The sequence below is a fragment of the Malus sylvestris genome, chromosome 13 (genome assembly GCF_916048215.2).
Source record: "Malus sylvestris chromosome 13, drMalSylv7.2, whole genome shotgun sequence".
Taxonomy (NCBI): Eukaryota; Viridiplantae; Streptophyta; class Magnoliopsida; order Rosales; family Rosaceae; genus Malus; species Malus sylvestris.
This window is the reverse complement of record NC_062272.1, coordinates 14557059-14581399: the sequence shown is the minus strand read 5'-3', so window position 1 is coordinate 14581399 and position 24341 is coordinate 14557059. Positions and strand designations below refer to the sequence as shown.

At 39.7% G+C, this 24341-nt stretch overlaps 4 protein-coding genes across 6 annotated transcripts; 2 read left to right on the top strand and 2 right to left on the bottom strand.

Moving 5' to 3' along the window:
- The first annotated feature begins 390 nt into the window (after nt 1–390).
- On the top strand, nt 391–3701 carry LOC126597032 (uncharacterized protein At5g19025-like). Its single transcript, XM_050263786.1, has 2 exons — nt 391–1599; nt 3532–3701. The coding sequence occupies exons 1-2, from the start codon at nt 929–931 to the stop codon at nt 3572–3574; spliced, it is 714 nt and encodes a 237-aa protein (XP_050119743.1). The 5' UTR covers nt 391–928; the 3' UTR covers nt 3575–3701.
- A 236-nt stretch (nt 3702–3937) lies between these two features.
- LOC126597031 (pentatricopeptide repeat-containing protein At5g19020, mitochondrial) lies at nt 3938–9315 on the top strand. 2 transcript variants are annotated; one of them, XM_050263785.1, is made up of 2 exons: nt 3938–7495; nt 8481–9315. In XM_050263785.1, the coding sequence occupies exon 1, from the start codon at nt 4190–4192 to the stop codon at nt 6278–6280; it is 2091 nt and encodes a 696-aa protein (XP_050119742.1). In that variant the 5' UTR covers nt 3938–4189; the 3' UTR covers nt 6281–7495; nt 8481–9315. The 2 variants fall into 2 exon arrangements, with proteins under 2 accessions (XP_050119742.1, XP_050119741.1); XM_050263784.1 differs by having other exon boundaries at nt 7845–9315.
- Nucleotides 6372–13013, bottom strand: LOC126597030 (mediator of RNA polymerase II transcription subunit 33A-like). Its single transcript, XM_050263782.1, has 12 exons — nt 12640–13013; nt 12138–12248; nt 11522–11869; nt 11125–11426; nt 10964–11055; nt 10506–10866; nt 10222–10435; nt 9212–9326; nt 8957–9124; nt 8232–8877; nt 7769–7978; nt 6372–7587 (listed from the first exon to the last, which is right to left on the bottom strand). The coding sequence occupies exons 1-12, from the start codon at nt 12912–12914 to the stop codon at nt 6473–6475; spliced, it is 3957 nt and encodes a 1318-aa protein (XP_050119739.1). The 5' UTR covers nt 12915–13013; the 3' UTR covers nt 6372–6472.
- A 526-nt stretch (nt 13014–13539) lies between these two features.
- LOC126597064 (mediator of RNA polymerase II transcription subunit 33A-like) lies at nt 13540–22298 on the bottom strand. Of its 2 annotated transcripts, XM_050263826.1 has the most exons (12): nt 21790–22298; nt 20427–20537; nt 19983–20330; nt 19331–19647; nt 19135–19226; nt 18067–18427; nt 17356–17566; nt 16671–16785; nt 16341–16502; nt 15525–16185; nt 14980–15186; nt 13540–14842 (listed from the first exon to the last, which is right to left on the bottom strand). In XM_050263826.1, exons 1-12 carry the CDS (start codon nt 22062–22064, stop codon nt 13725–13727), a joined length of 3978 nt encoding a protein of 1325 aa, XP_050119783.1. In that variant the 5' UTR covers nt 22065–22298; the 3' UTR covers nt 13540–13724. The 2 variants fall into 2 exon arrangements, with proteins under 2 accessions (XP_050119783.1, XP_050119784.1); XM_050263827.1 differs by lacking the exon at nt 21790–22298 and having other exon boundaries at nt 19983–20202.
- Between the last annotated feature and the right edge of the window lie 2043 nt (nt 22299–24341).

The window sequence follows — 24341 nt, the reverse complement described above, 5'->3', positions numbered from 1 at the left end:
TCATTTGAATTATTATGTGTGTGAATTGTGAATGATGAATAATAGATGAATTTAATCTATAATGTATGAGATAAAGGTACAAAAAAAAAAGTTTTGCCCTTGAATTGGGTTAAAAAAACAAAAACATATTTTGTCCCAAAACAAAATGGCAATTACCATTGCCATACCATGCCAACCAAACTTTTGGCAATACCGAACTTCGATATACCGAAAGTTTGGTACGGTAATGGTAATAGATTTTACCAAACCGAAAGTTTGGTACGGTAATTGGTACAAGGGTTTTGGTACGGTAACCGTACCGAACCCACCCCTATGTGCCTTAGAGCTCTGTCTATTTAACAATATTGATTATAAGGACGGATAACGTAATGTTGGTCAAACAGTGTCACAACCCACTCCTTTTTTTTGTTATGGTTTCGGTTTTTACCAGAGATGAACTTCTCTTAATTTAACTAGAGAGTATCACTGGATCTGATTATCTTTCCTTACTTCTGGTAAATTCTTTGATTTCTTTCTTATTTTCATTTCAGTTAAGCAAACATGTTAGAAAGATTAGTCAATCATTTAACATCCATGATTCGTAACTTGTCTTGTTTTAATTAGGTAAGCATTCCATAAACTCTTTGTTAAAACAAAAATTTTAAACTAATTACCCAGGATTGATACTTAGGAAATTAATTATAAAAAAGTAGGAATATACTTTTCACATAGTTGACGTAACAAGGTTTACAGGTTCACGCCATACTCGCTCCAGGAGGCGCGTGGGCGGAGTGATCTCTCCTTCACCATCAAGCCTTCTTCTCCCCCATCACCTCCATTAATGCCCCAAAATAAATAAATAAATAAATATTATTTATAAAATTAAATAAATGTTAAATAAATAAATTTGAAAAATGACAGAAACCCCCGTCCTTCGTGTTTCTCTAACATGCGCCATTTTCTGTGCGCCACCACCACCATCATGCCCTCCTCATCCTCCTCCTTCTCAGCCGCTGCCACGTCATCCTCCTCCTTCTCCCCAACCCCCAAACCCAAATCCTCAAACCCTAACTCTAACTCAAACCCTAATTGCACCCTCCTCTGCAAGCACTCGCCCTCGGCGACCCTCGACCTCCTTATCCTCATCCTCGTCCTCTTCTCCGGGACCTTCCTCATCACCTCCTACTTCGCCTACATCTTCAACTCCCTCTCGCTTCTCCTCTCTCACTCCACCCTCCACCTCCTCCTCCACCACATTCCCGTCCCCTACGTCGTCGGCTTCGTCGCCTTCTTCGCCGCCGCGCTGTTCGTAGTCGAGTTCTGCTGCGGCATTCGATCGAGGAAGTGCGATAGGCCTGGGTGCAAGGGCTTAAAGAAGGCTATGGAATTCGATTTGCAATTGCAATCGGAGGAGTGTGTCAAGTCCGGGTCTAAAGATATCGATAGGCTGCCGTGGAAGGGCGGCAGCGAGGGCAATCCCGATTACGAGTGTCTCAGGACTGAGCTGAGGCGGATGGCGCCGACCAATGGCCGTGCCGTTCTGCTGTTTCGGGCTCGATGCGGATGCCCGGTGGCCAAGCTCGAAGGCTGGGGTCCCAAGAGAAAACGTCGGCATAAGAAGTGAGTTTCTTTCTCCTTTCTTGCCTGCATTTTCTTGATTACTTGATTAGATGGAAATTAATTGCATTGAGTAAATGTTGTTTGTATTGATCTGGGCAAGTTTCAATATTCTGTGCAACTTATTGGATGCTATGAATTGAACAATTGGACTTCAATGGGGTTGCTTAACTTTACGAAAATTTTCAAGTAATTGTTGCTGGGTACTGGAAGGTTTATTGAATAATTTGAATTGCTAAAGGCTGAAGAGGTAGAGCTTAGATCACATGAACTTCCATTAGACTTAGATTTGAGTCCGAGATTGAGATCTCTTACATAAACTCTTTAAGCAATCAGATGATCCGTCTGGAAGAGTAGAAGTATAGGTGATGGCATATTGTAGAAGGTGCGAGCACCTAGGCTTTTGGTAAGTGAGACCCTTTTGTGTTGGAAAATTAAAAAATTTCTTTTGGTTTGACCTTTCTTCGTTTGCCCACCCACCTAAAAAATTATGTCCGCGTAATGTGTCTTTTCATTTTGTATCCGTGGTTAGATCTGTTAGGTAGCTGTGCCGTATTGCATCTGGCATTTTTGAACAATGTAGGCTAGAATAATGTTTTGTTTGCTCAGTGGAGCCTGAGTAATCTGGAATTTAATGGTAATACTGTATATATGTTGTCAGTTGGACAAACATCTTAGGTAGTGCACCAAGAGACTTATGATTGGGTTCAGATTGATCTGTGTAAATAGCATGTACATTTGTTAATCATATGGGAGATCCCTAATAGAGATAAGCAGGCTGGGCAAGTACGCGTATCGTATGGACATTGCCTGTTTCAAAAAATTTGACACGATAAAGCCCTAACAAAGTAAACAACAAGAACTATAATAAATAACTGAAACAATCCAGCTGATGAGGCCCTGGACAAGTGTAGAAAAATATGGCACGATTAAGGCACCACACTAATATGATGCATGAGCATGGCACAATTATGTTGTTCCCAAGTACCAAAGGAAGCATAGATGGCTTGATTTTAATGACAACCCATTTTACACATCTACTCCAGAAGTATTAGGGAGAGAATTTGTTTGGGTCCATAGTTTTTGAGGTAAAAAAGTTAAGGGTCTCTAAGTTTCATAACCTAGACATCAATCCCAACGGTATGCATGATAGATTACTATAGGATTTCTGTGGAAATCTTTTAACCAGAATATGAAAAGAGGCTGGATGAACATCAATACAACGGTAGCAGTGAGTATAATCTGAAGTACTAAACGCATGAATGCTACGGTATAATTTGTGGTGTAGGTCATGAATGATTATTTCACGAGTAACTGAGAATGGTTACTGAAAAGTGTTACCATGGTTGACAATGTGGAATAGATCATGATTTGATATGAGTTTTGCTTCACAAAGTAAGTATATGCATAAACTTGAGTCCTCGACATAAACTGATAGAATGCTATAATGATGCTGGGGCATATACCCAGTAATTTTAGCACCGTACCTAGGGGTTGGTCCAGTTTAACATCATTCCTTTTGGGCGGGCTGCATTTCTAGTTCAGATAGATCTGGCAGTTACATATGACTCTGCTGATTTGGTTTTAAGTTTTGCTGTGGAACGTATTTCTTATAAATAGAAAAAGAAAAGAAAATGTGTATCTTGATTTGGCTTTAGTTATTTGCAGCTTGTCTTACCTTGTTAGAAGACAATGCCCTCGGTAAGTTTCAAATGTACTTTGTTGGGTGCACTATTATGTACAGTACTTTGTAGGTTAACTTATTGTTTTGTAGGCTGGCAAGTTTTGTGTCGTAACAATTGTATGGCTCTGTTAAACCTGAAAGTGGCATTGAGCAATTACTTGCAACCATGCAAGCTATCTAGTATCTACTGCTGCATCTGCATTGTATACGGTTGAGGACGATTATTTATATAAGTCTCTTTGGTCTTGCAGGGCTCTGGCCAGTACGGCTCTTAATGGAGGAGATCATCGCTGATTATTCAGGATGCTTTTGCCACCGGAGTTCCCATTACATGTTCGATTACCTGTTAAATTATGGATGTTCGTTTTTTATTCCTTGTATTCTGGGCTTCACTCTCAATCAAAACAATTATTTTACATTAGTCATATACTCCGGTGGCGCACTTTTATTTCTGAAACCACCTTTGTCTAGACAAGCACCTTCCCGAGCGGTGGCCCCTCGGAAGGGCATAACGAATTGAATGAGACTAAATATAGCAATTGTCGATTGGATATTTTGTTTGCAAAGCTATATTACCTCTACCAAATGGGGGAATTAATGGACCGCTATGGATATATGGATGAAGGCCTTTGTTCTCAAAATTGATTGCATCAATTCACCCGTGTTATAAGACATGTATAGTAAAAAAAATATCACTAAGTTCTTCACAAATCACGAGATTAATATCAAATTATAGCTGACTCAGTATGTGCATGGTTGTTCCCGCTTTATCGGGTGAACTATTTAAAGTTAGCTTGGGTCTTAAGTCACTTCCTTTTCGAATGTTTTTGCTTTCATTTTATATTTACACCGTGGCAAGTTCTCTCCTTGAATTCACTTCCCTCTCAACGCGTCTCATGCTCTCGTCAGATGCTCCAATCTCAGAGACCGAAATCGTTCCCTGGACTTCCAGTCCTTCGCGTTTCATGTCTCAAATGGCTCTCTACCGCCGCCGCCGCATCCCAAAACCCAGAGGACAATCTCCGTACCTTCTTCACCGGCAGAATCAACCAAACCCAAACCGACTACGAGCTCGCATTGGTTTCAGCTTTAAAGTCCTGCTCTTCCCTCGCGGCCTCCTTCCAAGGCCAGCAAATCCACTCCCTTGTTCTGAAGTCCGGACTGGACTCCAACAATTTCATCAAGAACAGCTTGATTAACACGTACGCCAAATGCGGCTTCATTGCCGATGCCGAGTCGCTGTTCGATTCTTGCTCTAAGTTGGATCCGGTGTCTTGCAATATTATGGTTGCTGGCTATGTGAAATCTGGTCGTTTGGAGAGTGCACGCCAGGTGTTTGAAAAAATGCCTGAGAAGGGATGTGTCTCATATACTACTATGATAATGGGTCTTGCCCAGAATCAGTGTTGGACCGAAGCCATTGAGGTTTTCAGGGATATGAGGTCAGCGGGGGTGATCCCGAATGAGGTGACAATGGCGACTGTGATCTCAACTTACTCGCATTTGGGCAGTATTTGGAAAAGTCGAATGCTTCATGCTCTGGTGATTAAGTTGCAGCTTGAGGGGTTTGTTCTTGTCTCCACGAATTTGCTGCACATGTATTGGGGTTGTTCGAGTGTATGCGATGCAAGAAGTTTGTTTAGTGAGATGCCTGAGAGGAATATAGTTTCGTGGAATGTCATGTTGAATGGGTATGCAAAAGCTGGACTTATCGATTTGGCTAGAGAGTTGTTTGACAATATTCATGCAAAGGATGTGGTCTCATGGGGTACAATGATTGACGGGTATGTGCAAGTGGAGTGGTTGAGTGAAGCTTTGATGATGTATCAGGCAATGCTGCGTACTGGGCTAGGGCCGAATGATGTTATGCTTGTAGATTTGATTTCGGCTTGTGGGCGCTCTGAGGCGGTACATGAAGGTCAGCAACTTCATGGGACAATTGTAAAGGAAGGTTTTGACTGCTATGACTTTATACAGGCAACGATCATCAATTTTTATGCAGGCTGTGGCGACATGAACCTTGCTCGTCGTCAGTTTCAAAAGGGCATCAAGGAGCATGTTGCATCTTCGAATGCCCTGATTGCAGGATACATAAGAAATGGAATGATCAACCAGGCAATTTCATTGTTTAATGAGATGCCTGAAAAAGATGTTTTTTCATGGAGTTCCATGATTTCTGGTTATGCACAGAGTGATCAACCTGAATTAGCTCTAGAACTCCTTCAAAGAATGGTAGCTACTGGGATCCAACCGAATGAAATTACGATGGTGAGTGTTTTATCTGGAATTGCTACATTAGGCACATTGAAAGAGGCAAGATGGGCACATGAATACATAATTGAAAACTCCATTCCTCTCAATGACAATCTAAGTGCAGCACTCATTGATATGTATGCCAAATGTGGGAGTATCAATACCGCCTTAGAGGTGTTCTATCAAATCCGAGATAAAACCTCAACAATCTCACCATGGAATGCCATCGTATGTGGGTTGGCCATGCACGGACATGCAAAGTTATCCCTTGAAATGTTTTCAGACTTGCAAAAGCGTAATATCAAATTCAATTCAATCACATTCATCGGCGTCCTAAGTGCATGTTGCCATGCTGGCTTCGTGGAGACTGGGGAGAGGTACTTTAAGAGCATGAAGAATGTTTACAACGTAGAACCAAATATCAAGCATTATGGTTGTATGGTGGATCTCCTTGGAAGAGCTGGCCGAGTAGGAGATGCTGAGAAAATGATAAGGAGCATGCCCATGAAGGCTGATGTAGTCATATGGGGCACACTTTTGGCGGCATGTAGAACACATGGGAATCTGGAAATAGGAGAAATGGCTGCAGAGAGTTTGACAAGGTTGCAACCATCTCATGGCCCAGTTAGAGTTCTCCTATCCAATTTATATGCAGATGCAGGGAAGTGGGAAAAAGCCTTTTCAGAGCGGCGAGCAATGCAGAGCCTAAAACTGGAGAGATCTCCAGGGCACAGTGATGTTGTATGATAAGGGTGCTGGGGTTTTAAAATATTCAAAGTTTCCGTCAATTTGAAGATGTGGGCTGCTATACAATCGTTCTGGAGAGAAAGCTTTCAACTTGTACCATAAAGAATTGAAATAATTTGACATTCAAATGTAACTACAATTTTCAAGCTGAATTTCAGAAGGGAAGAATAAAGGTAAACGGAAAACAATAAATTACGGCTCGCTTTCAATTATCATTTCTGCAGCTGCACCCATGAAATCAACACCGCCAATCCCCAGCAAATCTAGAGCAAGCTCCTCCTCATTCCACTGTCTCAGCCGCTTACTGATTCTCTTCAAGGCATCTACGTCAACGTCCAGCATCCAAGTCGGCATGCAAACCACCATGAGGCTCATGAATCCCAAGACATACGCGCGCCAGGTGATCTGGTCACAGCCAAGAGATATCTGACCATCTAGTGCACTTGCAAGAAATTCCATGTGGGTTCCAAGAATCTTTGGACGCCGCTTGGATCCCCAGGATGATGAGTCAATACCCCATACAAAGCCTCCACACAGCGATGCAAAGTAAGCAAGCACATAACCCCTTAACCATGCATCTCCGTTTGATTCTCCATCTTGTCTGAAACTGTGGATAGATACAAACCATGAAGGCAGAAATTCTTTAAACAATGACTGAACCAGATCTAAGCCTCCTGATAACCATACTAAAGAAGCCGCAAGTGAAGCCATAAGTTTACCCCGAGTGAGGTTTGAAGCCATGTGATATTGTCCTTTTATCATTGCATTCTTTGCTGCTTTCAGTCTCTTGCATCTCTCGGTAGGAACCTGTCCTCCTGTTATCTCACTCACGGAATACATCATGAGGGAAACAATCTCTTTATTCAAGAAGACAATGTCCGATAAATATGGATAAACATGTAGATAGAGGATCCCAGGGGCAACAGGAGAAACCCTTCCATGGATGTGAGATCCAATTCCATGGGCAAGAAGAGCTCCAATACCTCCATTGTATGAGAGAGGAGAGGACTGCAGGCCAAGTGTCGCATTGAAGCAGCTCTTAAGAACCTGGATCAGAGCATTGGGGTGTTGGAGGAAGACAGCACGAGATGCAGAGAAGACAAAGTGGTTGCCCCAACGCTTTGCTTTCTGGGTCCAGAGTGAAAAAACAATCGGCATGCAGGGCCAGGGGCAACCAGCTGCAATGGAGGCCATGGCCACGGTGCATAAATCGAGGTATCGTTTTGAATCTCTGTCAGTTTTATACGTTATAGTAAGGCTTACTAAGGCAGCCAGGGGCAACGGTAATGTAGCTTGACAGTTTCCTTCTGTGACAACAAACCGTTATCCATGTTAGAAATATGTACAGTGTCTGCATGTTACATATCTTAACCATATACATCCAACAATTGAGAAAAATGTCTCTAGTTAATGCCCCTATTAGAGAATTACGTTCATGAATCTCAATATTCATCACATACATTTACGTAATGTTGAAAAATAAGAAACCTGAATGAGCAGTGCTTGGGACGTCAACAGAAGTGGCAGCTACAATTATTTTGATCTTCTCCACAATATTTGGCAGATTTGCATCAGGACAGGGCCAATCTGTTCCGTTCATATAAGCTGGTTTCCAAACACCCCTTCGTATTTCAGCTGATAAGTAGCTCACAATGGTTCCCAAAGATGCAGGAAGAAAATCAACCAAGACTTTAAGCCCTAAGACAACAGAGCATCTAGGATTTTAGTAGTACACATATGTAAAGCCAAGTAATTGCAGTGACTCGAAAAACACGTCAGATTGGTTCTGAAGTACAGTTTGCCACGTAGGTTTCCTGGACGGCAGATAATGCTAGCGGACACACACACACACACACACACACAAAAAGATACTTAAGACTACTTTTGAGTAGGTTCCTTTCATTGAAGATGAATCCAATTATAGGTAATTATAAACGGGTACTTTACTTACCCGTTGCCAGTTTTCGGGGAGTGAGTCTCCCATGGTTACAAGCTGTTAAAGCAGCATCGGCTACAAACGGAACAGCTGCCAGAATATCCCAAGCTGCAGAGTTTCTTAAATAAGTATCTTCGTCTGCTTCTTTAGACGGACTACCACTAACAGAAGCATTAGAATCTCTTCCTTGTTCTTTGTCTTTGAACATCATGTTTAAAAGCTCATCAACATGGCGATGAATGGGGTTTCCATGGGTGAGTCCAGGGGGGGTGGAAGCTATGCAAGCATTATGCTGCATGTACCAGGCTTTTAATTTCGGGAATGAATCAATGAAGATGGGGTGTGCAGATGATGAGCTTGAAACTGCTGCAAGTCTCCTTTTCTCAGGATCCTGGCGGACCTTTTCAGAGGATACTAGGTGGGAGTTTCGTACTAACAGAAAGTATTCGGGAGTAAGGTTGGATTGAACAGTTGGAACGTATCCTAGTTGGTCGGAAAAGCAATGATTAAACCTCCACAGTTTCAAAATAAGAGTGAATCCATTAGAAAATACAGCATGAGCAGAGGTTTCTGTCCCTGGTGTGCTACTCCAAGTTTCATTAGGTACACATGACCCAAAAGTCTCACAGATCGCCATCACTGAGCATGCTAGTTGTGGAACCTGGCAACAGCATTACAAAACCGAACGACATCAATTTTCGCCTAAATAACAGCATTTAGGTTAATGAAAGTAAAAGTACCATGCCAAGGAGTGAGAAAATCTTGATGCAGTCGATGGACGATATCCCCACAACAAGGGCATTCAGAAACGGAGCATAACCGATCAGATGGCTGCCGCTGCCGCTGCCGGAATAATTTGCAGGACATGGAGGAGACAACAGCCTGATAATAAAATGGGCAGTGTGTTCCTGCATGAAATGCGGACCTTAATGCATGATGATGGAGAAGATCTGAAGAATGAAAGAGGGAAGGTAAGGGACAAGAATGTAATTTACTTGTATATTCCAACCCTGATTCAGGGAGGCCCCACAAAGAATGGTAACTGCTGATATTTTCTCAGAATCTGATCCGTTGATGGCTATCTCATATATTTTCTCCAGTTCTGTTAAACTTCCACCAAAACCATGAGCTTACATTCAATTGCTTACCAAAGGCGTTGGGGTTTGCACAAAAAAGAGCACATGATGTGGGATAACATATATTGTTTTTATTAACTGTTGTACACGAGATTTGAACTTATAATCTTAACATGAGTGATCATATTAAAATTGATGGTGTCACCAAGGCAGAACTACAACAGTTTTTAAACAAGCTCCTGCAAAAGAAAAGACAATTTGGGGGTGGTTTGATAACCATTTCGTTTTCAGTTTTTACATTTTTTTTAACTGAAGTCTTGTTTTCTAACTATTTTTAGTTTTTAGTTATCAAAAGTATAAAAACTGAAAACCAAAAAGTAAAAACTCAAGAAAGTAGCTTTCAGTTTCATTTTTTTGAAAACTAAAAGTAGTTATTAAACAGGATTTCAGTTTTCAAAAAGTGAAAATTAAAAACGAAATGATTATCAAATGATTAGTTAGTTTTTGGCTTGTTTGGAAGTGTTTTTAGAGGAAAATGATTCTCGCACAACCTTTTTCTTTCCCTACACACATATCACACCCATGTTTATTTACCATCTTTGAATTGAATAAATCAAAGAGAATCAAAAGACAAAAATAAACAGGAATGTGCAGAAGGAAAAAATGAAAGTGCAGAAATCACCTCAATTTTTTAGAATGGCTTAGAGCGGTTCTAGATGACCAAAAACACTTTGACTACAATTGGCTGAAAAAAGTGGTGTCTTGTGAAAAAGCTTCATAGAGAAGCATATTCTTTCAAGTGTTTTTTCAAGAAGCCCTTATATTTTTATTAACTCTCAATGCCCTAATAAAAGAACTTTTAATGAATGCGCTTATGAGTAGAAGTGGTTCTTATAAAGCATTGCCAAAAGATAAGTGCTTGTATATACCTTGGTGCAGGAATTGAAACCAATTCCTTTGTCAACAATGGAGTAAGTTCTGCCCCCTGCATCAATGGGGACCACCCAGGAACTTTATCAGTAGGTATATTAGAAGGCATTCCATTGATGCCTCCTTTCACATAGCCCGGCCAGAAATATGCCGACGTGTCTATTAGATTTCTTGCTATGCAAGCCTCAACTATCAGATGTCGCATGTTTCCTGCTGAAACAGGAACATGGATTTAGAGAGAATTGCATTTATAATCTGAATCTGTAACTCCGGTTTTACTTACAGCAATCCGTTGAGCTGTCGTTCGTGCTGATGCAATCCAAGTGTGCACTTTCAACCCTCGTCCCTGAGATGAAGAACATTGCTTTCGCAGCAGCCCTGTTTGCTGCAGAAACAACTGAACGAGGGGGAGCCAGCAGTCCTATGAAATTTCCCAGCATTTGTAAGCTGGAAACTAAATCATCGCGCGACTTCCCTGTCACCTTTTGTCGTCTCGAGTGATTGGCAAAGCTGTATTCTGTCGTGTCCACTTTCGCGCTTTCATCTTCTTCGATAAGGCCAGCAACCACAAGAGTGGTGATAGAGAGCAACATGCATAAGCGGGACTCTAAGTGAGGAAAAGGGGACTCAAGAGGCTCCCTTTCCTGAAAAAAGGAGCAGCAATTAACGCGATTGCCCAAAATGATAATGTATGATTAACTTGTGTTCCAAGGAAACAACAGAAGTTTAGCAATTTCGAACCCTTTGGACTAGACGAAGTGCTGCAATCCATAGGCCTAAGAAGGTGTCATGCCAAGTTGCACAGTTGACGGCTTGAAGGACCTTCATCAAACCTGAGCACGAAAGAAAATGTTATATCCTCAGACATTGCTAACGGTCGATATAAGAAGTGATCTGCTTACCGGTGATAACCTCAATGGAACTTGTGGCATTGATCTGTGTAGCATTCAGGGCATCTTCTAGCACCAGATCAAGGGGAAGCCATATGGTCGAGCGACCGGTTCCATGGCATATTCCATCCGAAGAATCCATAATCGAATGGCACTTATGCACCGAGCGCAATTTGGATTTTTGCGAGCTCATGCAAATGTTTGAAGCCAACTTCAGAAGTTCCTCAGGACTAGTAAGTTTGGTATTTTTCAACGCCGATGATTTTTCGGCAAGCAGTTGCAATCGCTTAACAAAAGCTTCCCAGTGTTGAAGCCTGAGAATGTGGCAGAAAATTATCAAGCATTAATCTCCCATACTAAAAACCTTGCCTGGGGGTAAAACGATTACTTCCATTGCAAGGAAACATACATGTTTCGTTTCGCCAAGTTAAGAATCTTGGAAGTCAATAGATTTTGCAGAAACTCCGCGATTAACTCAATGGCCATCACAGTGTTACGACTCTGCAATCTCTCATATTGTTCATTCCGCTCCTCATGATGATTTTCGAGACCGTCTATGTCCATGTCTTGGGGTTTAGTTGGCCATATGGACTTCTTTTCCGGAGCAAGTTCCAGTAACCCCTCATCGTCTAACGATGAATCGAGCAACTGCCACACGGTTGAGAAGATGAACGCAACCACAGTAGTCCCAGCTTCAGTTGTTTGCAACCCAAATATCTGGGACAAATTAAGAATAGTATCTATTGATATCATAACCCTGTATGAAGAAGATAAGTTATATATTGCAATGCCAAAAAAAAAAAAGGTACAACAAAATTTCATAAAAAAAACATTTACATTATACACTAAGTGCCTGTTTGGAACTGATTTTGGGAGGGCTAGAATCATTTATGATAGTAGCACATGAGAAGTGCTTTTGTCACTTCCAAAATCACTCCCAAACGGGCTCTCAGTTGGCTTTCTTTTAAGACAATGTAAACGGCTTTTTTTTTTCATCAATACAAGTGATGAAATTAGAAACTCACTGTTGATAACTAGGCCCTTTAATTTGAGATTTCAGTGAAAAAGCATGTCTCTTGAGGAGCTCCATGTAAAGCCTATATGCTATTGGCTGGACACGTCGATTCGGAATAACCCTATGGAAAGAAAAGAAGCAACTATAAAGTTTATTTATGTTACTGGAATACTCTGTGCAAAATATTAGTCCTTTATAAATAACGAATTTATATCGATATTGTTGATAATTTGTCAACATCTTATCAATACGTTTTATTGTTGACATGCGATCACAATAATATCGAATAGAGTGCAACATGGGTTTTATTTGTACATGAAAGTGCAACACATGAACAGTTTTCATTCAACAAAGAACAACTACTAAGTCTAATCTTACGAGAATTCTATGTGCATAACGTACATTGTTTAAGGATGGATTTGTATTGACATTGTCGATAATGTGCTAATATCATGTCATTATGTTTTGATATATCGACCATTCAATCCTTAAATCAAAACAGAAACACGGACCTGGAAGAAAGCAAAGCAAGAACAAGCATGGAGGGCACCATGTTGAAAACCAAGGCCTTCTCAAGAAACTTCCACATAATCGGCACATTGTTTTCCCAACAAATATGCGAAACCAAAACGTCGGCGAGCTCTATAGATGGCAGGGACACCCCGGCAGAGGCCAAATTCGACGAGACTTCAATCGACCAAAGAAGAGGATCACTACCCTTTTCTTGAGCCTCCTTGGTCTGCATTATCACAACATCCCAGAGGCTGCTCAGTTCGGGATCCGCCATTTCTCAATCACAATGGTCAGTGTTTCGGGTGTTTCCGGCGACAGAGAGATATTTCGGGTGGTGGAGAATCAGAAGAATGTTGAGGGATTGTCTTTTGGATTTGCTCCACATTCTGCGACTCTGCATGATGTGCATGTGTGTTTTTTTTCGGTCTTGAAACTGAAGCGGTCAAACATGGAGAAAGTCAAACTGGCTGTAAGATTGCCACTTGGATTCTATATTGTTGAGGAAAAAAGTTGGGAATTTAGAACAATTTTGTAGGGATCATTAAACTGAGTTATGCTGATTCATTTTTCTTCTCTTTAGGATAACTAAAATGTTATGCAGATCTCTTAACATGTCGGTACATTTTATTGATTACAAATTTAAAATGTTATTAACACATTGTCGATGATATACTGAGAATAGATGCATGTTCTTTAGCCGGATTATACGACTCGTATTGGGTTTAAAAGGTAAGGTATTCATAATTTATTGCACAAAAGAAAAAGAAATATATTATAAAAAAAAATTGAAAGAGTAACTAATTAGGCGCACAAAACCGACAAATTTGCTACAAACTGTCTAATCTATGTATTATTGATCGGATCCGATGAACTACTTGAGAAAAGAAAGAAATTAGAACTTGCACGAAGATGGACAGTATGTATAAAGAAGCAGTTTGCTCTCTTAATTTTTCAGGGAACAAAATTACGTAACTTTTTGCTACAAAATGTTGCACATGTTTCCGGCGACAAATCTAATCTACAACCATTTTGTACATTTACATCCGACATCCTAAAACCTTAAACCTGCGTTGGGGAATGTACTTTACATCTCATTTTCGACTATGAGTTCAGCGGCCGCTCCCATTGTACCGACGCCTCCGATCCCCAGCAAGGCCAGAGCAAGCTCTTCCTCGTTCCACTGCCTCAGACCATTACTCAGTCTCTTCAACACGTCTACATCAACCTCGAGCACCCAATGTGGTGTGCAACCGACCATTAGGGTTACAAAACCCGACACATAGGCACGCCATGTTGCAGAATCACAACCAAGTGATATCTTCCCATCAAGTGCACTTGCAAGAAACTCCATGTGGATATGTAGGATTTTAGGACGCCGTTTTGATGCTGATGATGACGAGTCAATGCCCCAAGCAAAAGCTCCACAGAGCACTGCAAAGTATGCAAGCGCATAGCCGCAAAGCATGGGAACCATTCCTTCTGACCCTTGTTCCTGCTCGGAGCCATGTGTAGATATAAACCAAGAAGGCAAGGTTTCAGTGATCAATGACTGAACCAGACACAAGCCTCCTGTTAACCATACTAAAGATGCCCCAAGTGAAGCTGCTTGTTTCACCTTAGACATTGCTCCATCAAGTGAAACCTGTTGATATCTCATTGGGTTTCTTGTTGTCTTCGACTTCTCCAATCTCTCTTTAGGACGAGCACTGCATGCTATCTCTCTTACAGAATGCATCAAGATAGTAACAATCTCTTCTGTCATGAAGACTATATCTGTAATTGATCGGTACACACGTAGGTAAAGAATCCCTGGTGCAACGGGGGAAATCCCACCACAGAAATGGGATCCAAATCCATGGCCAAGAAGTGCTCCAACACCACCATTACTCGAAATAGGAGTGGCATTCAGTCCAAGTGTGGCAGTAAAGCAGCTTTTAAGAAGCTGAACCATTGAATCACTGTTCTGGAGGAAAACAGTCCGAGATGCAGAAAAGACAAGGAAGTCGCTCCATCGCTTGGCCTTTTGAGTCCAAAGAGATGCGACAATTGGCATACAAGGCCACGGGCAACCAGCTGCAAGGCACTCCAAGGTGGGGCCAGCCAAACTGAGGAAGCGTTCTGATGCTCGGTCAATCTTGTAAGTAATAGTAAGACTCACAAACGCAGCTAGGGGCATTGGAAGTGTAGCTGGAGAGCTTCCACCTGTAATAGTTTAGTCTCAGTCAAAATACTAGAGGTGAAAAAACAATATGGGGAAAATGGAAAGAAAAGAAAATCTGTCCCAGAACATGTAATAGCTTTATATTCCTTCTCGTTACAAGTTCGTGATAGGGGAAAACCTGCTGCAAGGCTAGGGACATGAACACCAGTAGCAGCTAGGATTTTCTTAATCTGTTCCTCAACATAGGATAGATTCACAGCCGGACTGGGCCAATCTGTTCCATTCATAAAAACTGGTTTCCAAATACCCCGAGTTACTTCAGCAGAAAAGTAGCTCACAATGGTTGCCAAAGATGCAGGAAGAAAATCTGCTAAATCCTTAAGCCCTGAAATAGAGAAAATTCCAGTTATCTAATATATTTCGCCATGGTGTAATGACTTCTTTCTCTCTTAAAATTGAGGGCGACGTGTAGTAATTATAAAAATAAAAAATAAATTTCGTTCAATTACATCTACAAGTCAAATTTATGACCTCGGGAAAATCTAAAATACCCAGTCAGATGAAATCCAATGATACAGTTACTAAATATTAACTCAATCAAACATTCAGGATTTAGTTTTAAGAAAAATCAAATTCAAAAACTATTTCATACATTTTCCTGGGTATCGCTGTATGTAAGTAACAAACCATTAACAGAAAATGAGATGAGAACACAAGGCTAACCTGTAGCAAGTTCACGAGGTGAAAGTTTTCCATGAGCACAGGCTGTTAGAGCAGCATCAACCACAAAGGGAATAGCTTCCAGGATATCCCAGGCAGGTAATTTAGGTCTCAGAGAGTTGTCTTCATTTCCGGGTCCCGAAGAACTACTACTTGGAGAATTAACGGAAGATATAGACTGGCTTCCTCTGTTAATCTTTGTGAACATCATGTTAAGAAGCCCATCAACAATCTGATGGACAGGGGTTCCGTGAACAAGACCAGAGAGGGTTGAGGCTATACAAGCTTGATGCTGTCTATACCAAACTTTTAGTTTTGGAAATGAGTCCACAAATACAGGTTCTGGAGATGATGAACTTGCAACAGCAGAGAGTCTCCTCTTATTTCGATCCTGGTGAGGACTTCCAGAAGATACTAGGTAAGAGTTTCTTACAGATAGGAGGTACTCAGGTGTAAGTCGGGATGCAACCGTGGGTACATCTCCCACCCCATGCTCAAGAGGAGGATGATTAAACCTCCACAGCTTCAAAAGGAGAGTAAATGCATTCGAAAACACAGCATGAGCAGAGATTTGTTCTCCTGTTGATAGAGTCCAGGAGACATTGGGAACACATGAACCGAACACCTCACAAATAGGCATCAATGAACATGCTAGTTGTGGGACCTGGTAAGAAAATTAAATGACAGTAGTTTATGAGGCTCTTGTAACTAATTAGCTGTAAGTAAAGGGTGTGTTCAATCACTGAATCTAAGATGTGACAAACCCTAACAAGATTATACTGTATCCGTCACATTTAGTTAAGTAAAACATATACATACCAAGCCATGTAAAGAGAAAATCTGAACGCAGTCTACAGATGCTATTCCAACAATGAGGACATTCAGCATCGGTGCATAACCTATTAAATGGCTGTCATCCCCAGAATAGTCAGCCGGAACCGGAGGGGACAGTAATCTAATGATAAAATGAGCAGTATGTTCCTGCATAACAGGTGAACCATAAGTTAATTAGAAAGCCAAGTGATTGGTAGAAAATGACAAGAACTTTTAGTATTCAAACAGGCAAGTGCAAAAAAGTAACTGCATTGTGCTATTGTGGGCAAAGAAATCAGAATATGTATCAAGTCTTAACAAAATTGTTTTCTTCACCTGTATATTCCATCCTCTAATTAGTGAGGCGCCACACAAAACGGTAGCAGCAGAAATCTTCTCGCCGTTGGATCCATTGACTGCAACCTCAAATACTTTCTCGAGTTCTGCTAAGCTTCCATCAAATCCATGAGCTTAATTCAGTAGCTTTACCTTTGGATAAATTTACAAAAAAGAGCATCTGATATACCTGGCTTCAGGAAAGAAAAAGGAGTAACTGAAGACCAGGCCATCATCAAAGAAGCTTAAAAAGGTAATATAAAAGGTCATCTATCTATACAGAGTTCCCCTTTAATATTTTGCACACTACCCCGCCACTTGGACATTGGAATCATAACGCTAGTGGCCAAAGGTATCCATGTACGACATCGATTAGATTATTAGATTCTTAAAACTCCTGTGAACCAAATGTAAACCCGTGTAAAACCTCCATCCTAAGTAGTGCATTTATGCATGAACTCAAAAACCGAAAACTTAGAAATCACCTATTGATGGGCCTTCAGAAAGTGGTAATCCGATTTAAGGAATCCATAGTTACCAGGGAGAAAAAACTACCTATCCACTTATATTTGACACATGTAGTATAGGAACAGCGGTTTCAAGCCAGAAAAGCAGCAAGGAACTAATTTAATTACAACATGAATTACTAAATGTAACATAATTAAGAGGTTAAATGTTAGTATACCTTGAAGCAGGACTGGAAACCAAAGAATTAGCCATTGCTGGAGTAAGCATAGCCCCCAACATAAATGATGACCAATCAAGCCCTTGAGTTGGCACGCCCTGAGGTAACTGGTTGATGCGCCCATTAACATAACCTGGCCAGGAATATGCAGAGGTATCCAGTAGACTTCTAGCAATACAGGCCTCAACTATCAAATGACGCATGTTTCCAGCTGTAAACAAATACATAAACCTAAGATTAGAATGCCTAACATTAACCGGTATACATTTGACTCCAGAAAACAATACACAGTATCAACCTTGAAGTTGCTTATGGCACTGACCATTATAGACAAACCAAAAAGAACTATACTAAAACCTCGAAACAGGAAGAACATAGGAGAATAAAATAAGGCTGAAAGAATAAAGAAAAACTCGACAAGGAAAATAATACAAGATCGCAATAACCATGGACAGCAATGTGCGACACAGTTCTAAGGGTTTTTATGTTGAACAGTAGACATTTGAAAAATGAACAAGTATATTATTTTAGTGAACTGAATCGCCATGCTCCAAACATCCATTTATTTCAAATTTGTGCCACTTCTAACTCTTCTTTCATGTTGAAGCAACTCATTGACATTGAATTAGAGCTAGATCATATTACTCACAGAAGCTGACAGGCATGTTCATATTACTCACAGAAGTTGATAGGCATGTTCATATTACTCACAGAAGTTGATAGGCATGTCTTTCATACTGATGCACTCAAAGTATCTGCTCCCAGCACTGACACCTGAAAGGATCAGTATTGCTTTTGCAGCAGCCTGATTGGCAGCTGAAACAACAGACTGCGGCGGAGTCAGCAAACCCTGATAATCACCCAGTGTCTGTAGGCTGGAGACTAAATCATTGCGGCGCTGTCCTAGAACCTCTTTTTCTTTCCAGCGATTGATTGAGCCACATTCATTTTTGTTGGTTGGTGCAATTTCCTCCTCCTCAATCAGATCAGCAACCACAAGTGTTGTGATACTCAATAGCATGCATAAGCGGGTGTCGAGGCGAGGCACAGGCCCCTCTATGGGATACCTTTCCTACACGGAATAAAAGAAACATAAAAAAGAAGGCATAACTAATATATTTAAAAAGTAAGTAAATCTGGTGCCAACTCTTATACCAAAACATTATCGATGGCATGCATCATAACAGTAAGAGCTTAAGTTTTTCAAGATATGGGAAACCAATGCATTTCTAATGGTGTTATAGCAGAGCTGCAGAAGATTCTGTGTTAAAATCCCTACAACTGGAATCTCCCAATTTATGTTAAATTTCATAGGTTGGACTTTCTAACGATGAAATGTGACCCGCATGTGAGAGAAGTTTTGAATATAAATATAGTCGTGACTCACGTATTAAGAGAGTAAACAACTTAAGCTTTTAGGACCAAGGATAAAATACAACAATTTTTTCCTTTCAGTTACAATAAATCAACAAATTATATCATTGAGCAACAACTTTGATGCACTCGGGGTTACCAAATAGACAATCAACCGGCACGATTGTCTAACTCATAAAGTTTTAGAACTTTGTAAGAAATTTTGCCACTCACCAATCAAAGTTGACAGAAGTACCGAAATTAAGTTGCTTAAACTTCCATGACATATGGGTGCGGTCATGTTAAACTTATATGAAATATGGCTAGTAGGATGTTTATAGGGAGTATTAAGATTCTGTTCAGGAAACATGCTAACCATTCAGACAGAAGAGGACAAATTTTTAAGTTATTCAAAACAGAACGAACCCTCTGTACAAGACGAAGAGCTGCTATCCAAAGGCCTAAAAAGGTATCATGCCAGCTTGTGCTATTTATTGCTCGAAGGGTTTTAACCAAACCTACAAAACAAAACCTTGCTTTTTCATTCTCACAGAACTGGTTTCATAAGAACAAATAGTAATTTAATACTACTTTAAGAACAAGGGATAAAATTTGTGTTTACCAGTAATTACTTCAACAGCACTTGTTGCGTCAACTTGATATCCATCCATGGCATCTTCTAATACAAGATCAAGAGGAAGCCACAAAGCAGAACGACTAGCCCCGTGACACAGACCAGCAGAAGTGAGAGATCTATAAGCCATCACTGCATGATACTTCAGCAAAGAAGTTGTTTTACATTCTCGAGGCAAGACCATGCGACCATCTGAAGTCAAGTTTATAAGAGCCTCTGCTGTAAGAGTTTTCGAATTTCTTAATGCTAATGAGTTTGATGCAAGCATCTGTAATCGTTGAGTAAAACTTGTCCAATGTACAGGCCTGAAAATGTAGGTCGGCATGTTAAGCAATCTCTTGCAGTGAAGGCAAAGATCAAGAAGGAAACTGACCAAGGTACTGGTGAAAGGAATAGTTAGTCTTTAATTTTCAGACTTGGTGGCAAATGAAATGAAAAAAAAAAAAACACAATGCATACAACGAATTTCCAACGTAAATAGAAGGAAATCTGTTGAAAGAACATTCAAAAAAATTCATACGGATATAATTTGAGTACTAAGGTCATCCAATGCTTGAGAAAATTAAATATTAAAGTCGTACAAAATAAAGGGAACTAGGACGAAATATAGATGCAATTGATAAAGGGAACAAGAACTTACAAGTTTCGGTGAGCCAAGTCAAGAATTCTTGATGTTGCATTATTTTGAAGAAATTGCCCAATTATCTCAATGGCCATGACAGTATTTGCTTCCAGCAGTATCTCATTGTGTTCACTCCTCTTCGCATAATAACTACCCTCACAATCTATCTCCATTTCTTGAGGTTCAATTGCCCATTTGGACTTCTTTTCGAGTGTACAGTTCAGAAATCCTTCATCATCTAATGATGCATCAACCAATTGCCATACAATTGAAAATAAAAACTCAACCACAAGAATCCCAGGGTCACTTGCTGGAAAACCAAAATTCCAGGAAAGATGAAGAACAGATTCTATAGATTTCATGATTCTGTATGAAGAATATAGGTACAAATTCCAGATACAATGTAAGCACCATTGTCAGCACAATGTAAGCAAACAATATTCTGCACTAAAGATAGCTTACATTTGATAATTTGGCCCGTTTATCTGAGATTTAAGGGTAAAAATGTGTCTCTTAAGGAGTTCCATGTAGAGTCTATATGCCACTGGCTGGGAACGTCGACTTGGAATGACCCTGTAGAAAGAATGATAGACAACAATACGACCATTATGAGAGTTTCCACTTTCCTACAACACAAGGGAGCAAGCAGTTTCTCACAAGTGAAACCATGCAACGGCAACTTAAGAAAAAGTGAACATAATTAGATCTGGAGAAAGAAACAAACAGAACCCAACTATCCAAATCCTGTACCAGCACATCAGTGGCAAGCAAGGCAACCTAAGATCAGTAATCAGCATGCCACTTGATACTTCAAAATAAATATTTTTGCAAATACGTAATAATCAATGCCACACTCACTCATCAATGTAACACATTGTTGATCCATGAATTTAATTGAGTTCGCAAGCAAATGAAGATTAAATTAAGATGATCACATGTCTAGCCACTCTTTGCTCGGTTGAAAGAAATATAGGAATAAAGACGCCAAAAGTATATTTAACGCATCTAAGGAATGAAAACTCCACCCTACTAATGTCATCACAATAACTTGGCTCACTCATTATCCCTTCTTTTTGGCTTCTAGGAAACATTAGAAAGAATGCCTAACAACATTGATCGTACTGAATAATCGAGACAGGGAAAACCGAGATGGAAATTATAGAAGAATCAACTTTTATAAGAAAAACATAAAGTACAAGGACAAACATGTGAACCCATTCCATGATTTGAAATGCGGGGGAATGCTAAAGAAAAGTCTGAAATTTAAAAAATGTCCAGAAAATAAAGAGGAGTATTTGTGCAACACATTAATTTCTCCTCCTAGTCAACCGAAACACAAGAATATGCTACAATTCACCAAACATATCCTCCTTGTCCTAAACAACACCAACATATTTAAGATTCTGGTATTACTCCATTTTATAAGCAACCAAACAAAACAGTACAGAAAACAAAGCATTAAACACAGAAAACCCATTAAAACACAGATAGCAATGAATCAAACAGCAGGAGGGCAAAACAAAAGATGAAACCTTTAAACTATTTCACACCCTTAATCTGATCCCAACTGAAAAATGTCTCAAAAAGAACCTCATTTAAAATCCAAAAAAACCGCAGACCTCGACTTATAGTCAAGTTGGCTAGGGCAGAGCGCTTCCCACCGTGAATCCAAGGTTCGAATTCTCCTTCCGTAAAGATGAATTTAGTGTAGATTATCTTTATCGTTTATCAAAAAATAATTACAAAAATCCGAACCCACCCAAAAAAGCTAAAACGCAGAAACCAAAAATCTTCAAACAGAAAATCTGAGAGCAAAAGCACAAACCTTTGTGAAAGCAGAGCAAGAACAAGCATGGGGGGCACAATCTTCAACATCAGAGCCTTCTCCAGAAACTTCCACGCGATGGGCACGTTGTTTTCCCAGCAAATGTGAGAAACCAACACGTTGGCGAGCTCCACCGAGGGCAAAGAAACTCCCATGGAGTTCAAGTTGGAGGACAACTGTATGACCCAGAGCTGAGGATCACTACCCTTTTGCTGTGCCCCTTTGGTCAGCTCCACCACACTGCCCCAGAGACTGCCTCGGAAAGAACCCTCCATTTCTGAGTCAGATTTTGGTTATGGTTTTGGAATTTGGAGTAGGTTGGTGAGAATGTATAGAGAGAGAGAGAGAGAGAGAGAGAGAGCAGATCAACAACTGCAGAGTAGTGAGAATGTATAGAAAGAGAGGGGAGAGAGAGAGAGAGCAGATCAACAACTGCAGAGGTGACACCGATGAGTGAGACAGGAGGGGAGAGAATTGTTTCATTGTTTTATGCTCTGTTTTTGTTTTTTTTTATAAGTTGTGAAATTTTGTGTATAAATTGCCTAAAATTGGTGTTAGAAATAGAAATGTCTAATTGTGTGAGGGGTAGTATTGGGATTTAGGTTTTTCTTCTGCCTATACATGGCAATGGCATGTGGGGACAAATGAATGGTGGTTTCGTTAATTCAATCAGATTCTCTTCAACATCTCTATTATGATGTTGTATCCTTTTTGTATTGCACGATGGTAATGCTCACCATTTAAATTTGTATATTTTCACATCATAATTTTTAAAATTTCATTTAAAGATAATAAATAAAATGATGAGTATTGTGACTATTGTCATTAATTGAAGATGGTAAACAAAAATGCATTCTTTTGTGTTTACTTTTCTATCTAGTTGACCATTCGACAAGAAAAACCAAACTTGTATCATTTGGACATTCACTAGAAGTCACAATTTAATATGAAAGTCACTATAAATATATTATCATTTTTACATTCGCGTAAATTGAATTTAAGATTTTTTTCACGAACTAAAAACTGAATGTCATTAGACGTCATGTGCAGACATTCTATTTAAGATTATCAGGTACCTACAGAAGTTAGAACCAAAATCGTGTCCCCACCAATGTACCAAGGTACAAGTTATCGGATCCAACTCCACAAGCACAAGAATTGCTCAACTTTCAGTTGCAAGTAACCAAGGGTAAATATGTAACCTTACACTGACCTTTCTCACGTGTGAGCCGAACCCTGGCCCACAAATGATAGCCAATCCAAAAGGTCCAATGATAACCAATCCATAAGTTGAAAAACCATAGTGGTTTGCGGTAGGTGGTTGATAAGGCCACTAGAGAGAGAGAGAGTAGGGTTGGTCCACCTCCAAGCAAATTAGTTAGGACTTATGAGGCTTATTAGGCATGGGAAGGGAGAAGGTGGTCCTCCTATTCCCCCACTTTTTCCACTGGGAACCAGTTTTTGAAGAAGTTCTTGGTTATGTTATCACAATCCCTCCTACCCATGTTGATGTTATGTCTTGGTAGGTAAGCAATAGTGTTATTGCATGCCTTCCTTTGGGCATCTTATATATCAACTACTGTAAACTTTAGATGTTTGGGTCATTAATCTTGAAAAGTCTCAACTAATGTGGTTCAACCTCCCACAACAATCTTAGCAAAAATAATTCTTCATGAGAGAGATGGGATTGTGTGTGGAAAACGTGGTGTACTTGTTTGTGACATTGAAGTTTATTTTACTCGTTGCAACTGATTTAGCTGAAGGAGTTTTTTCAGTTATGAATATTATGAAGAATTCACATAGTATATAATGAGAGATCGATGATTGGATAATAGCTTCGTTGTGTGCATTAAGAAATATATTTGCATTTGGTTATAGAACTATTACAAACTTTGTTATATATATGGAAATTAATATTATAAATTTTGTGTTTGTTCTAATAAGAAGTTTACAAATTTGAGTCTTTGCTTATAGAATTTTGTTAACCACACAAGTTACAGTTTTGAGTCTTTGCTTATAGAATTTTGTTAACCACACAAGTTACAGTTGCATCTGCAAAAAGAAGTTTTTCAAAATTAAATTGATCAAATCTTATCTTGCATCAACTTTGTCACAAGACAGATTATGTAAACTTAATTAGTACATATGCATCTAAAACACGAGACATGTAATATTTAAGTAATGTTTGTTATATTTTTTTCTTTTGATATTAATTGTTAATAACATTTGATGTAGAAATAGACTTTTTAATGCATTTAGCGAACTCTTTTTTTATACATAACATATAAAGAGTCGAAAATCAAAGAACTCTAAAACCCCAATTTAAAGGCTCGCTTTCAAATTCTCAAGGCCGGCCATGAATCAATGCATAATATGTTATTCATTTTTTTTATATAGATAAGCTCACATGAATCCGATTCTTAAGTCTTAATTAACTTTAATTAGGAAGCATTGTTGTCATCTTTTTGAAAGACCATACACATTTATACACTTGTGCTCCTCTCTCTCTCTCTCTCAAAAGATGGTTGCCAGTTACCACCAAAAAGAATGCG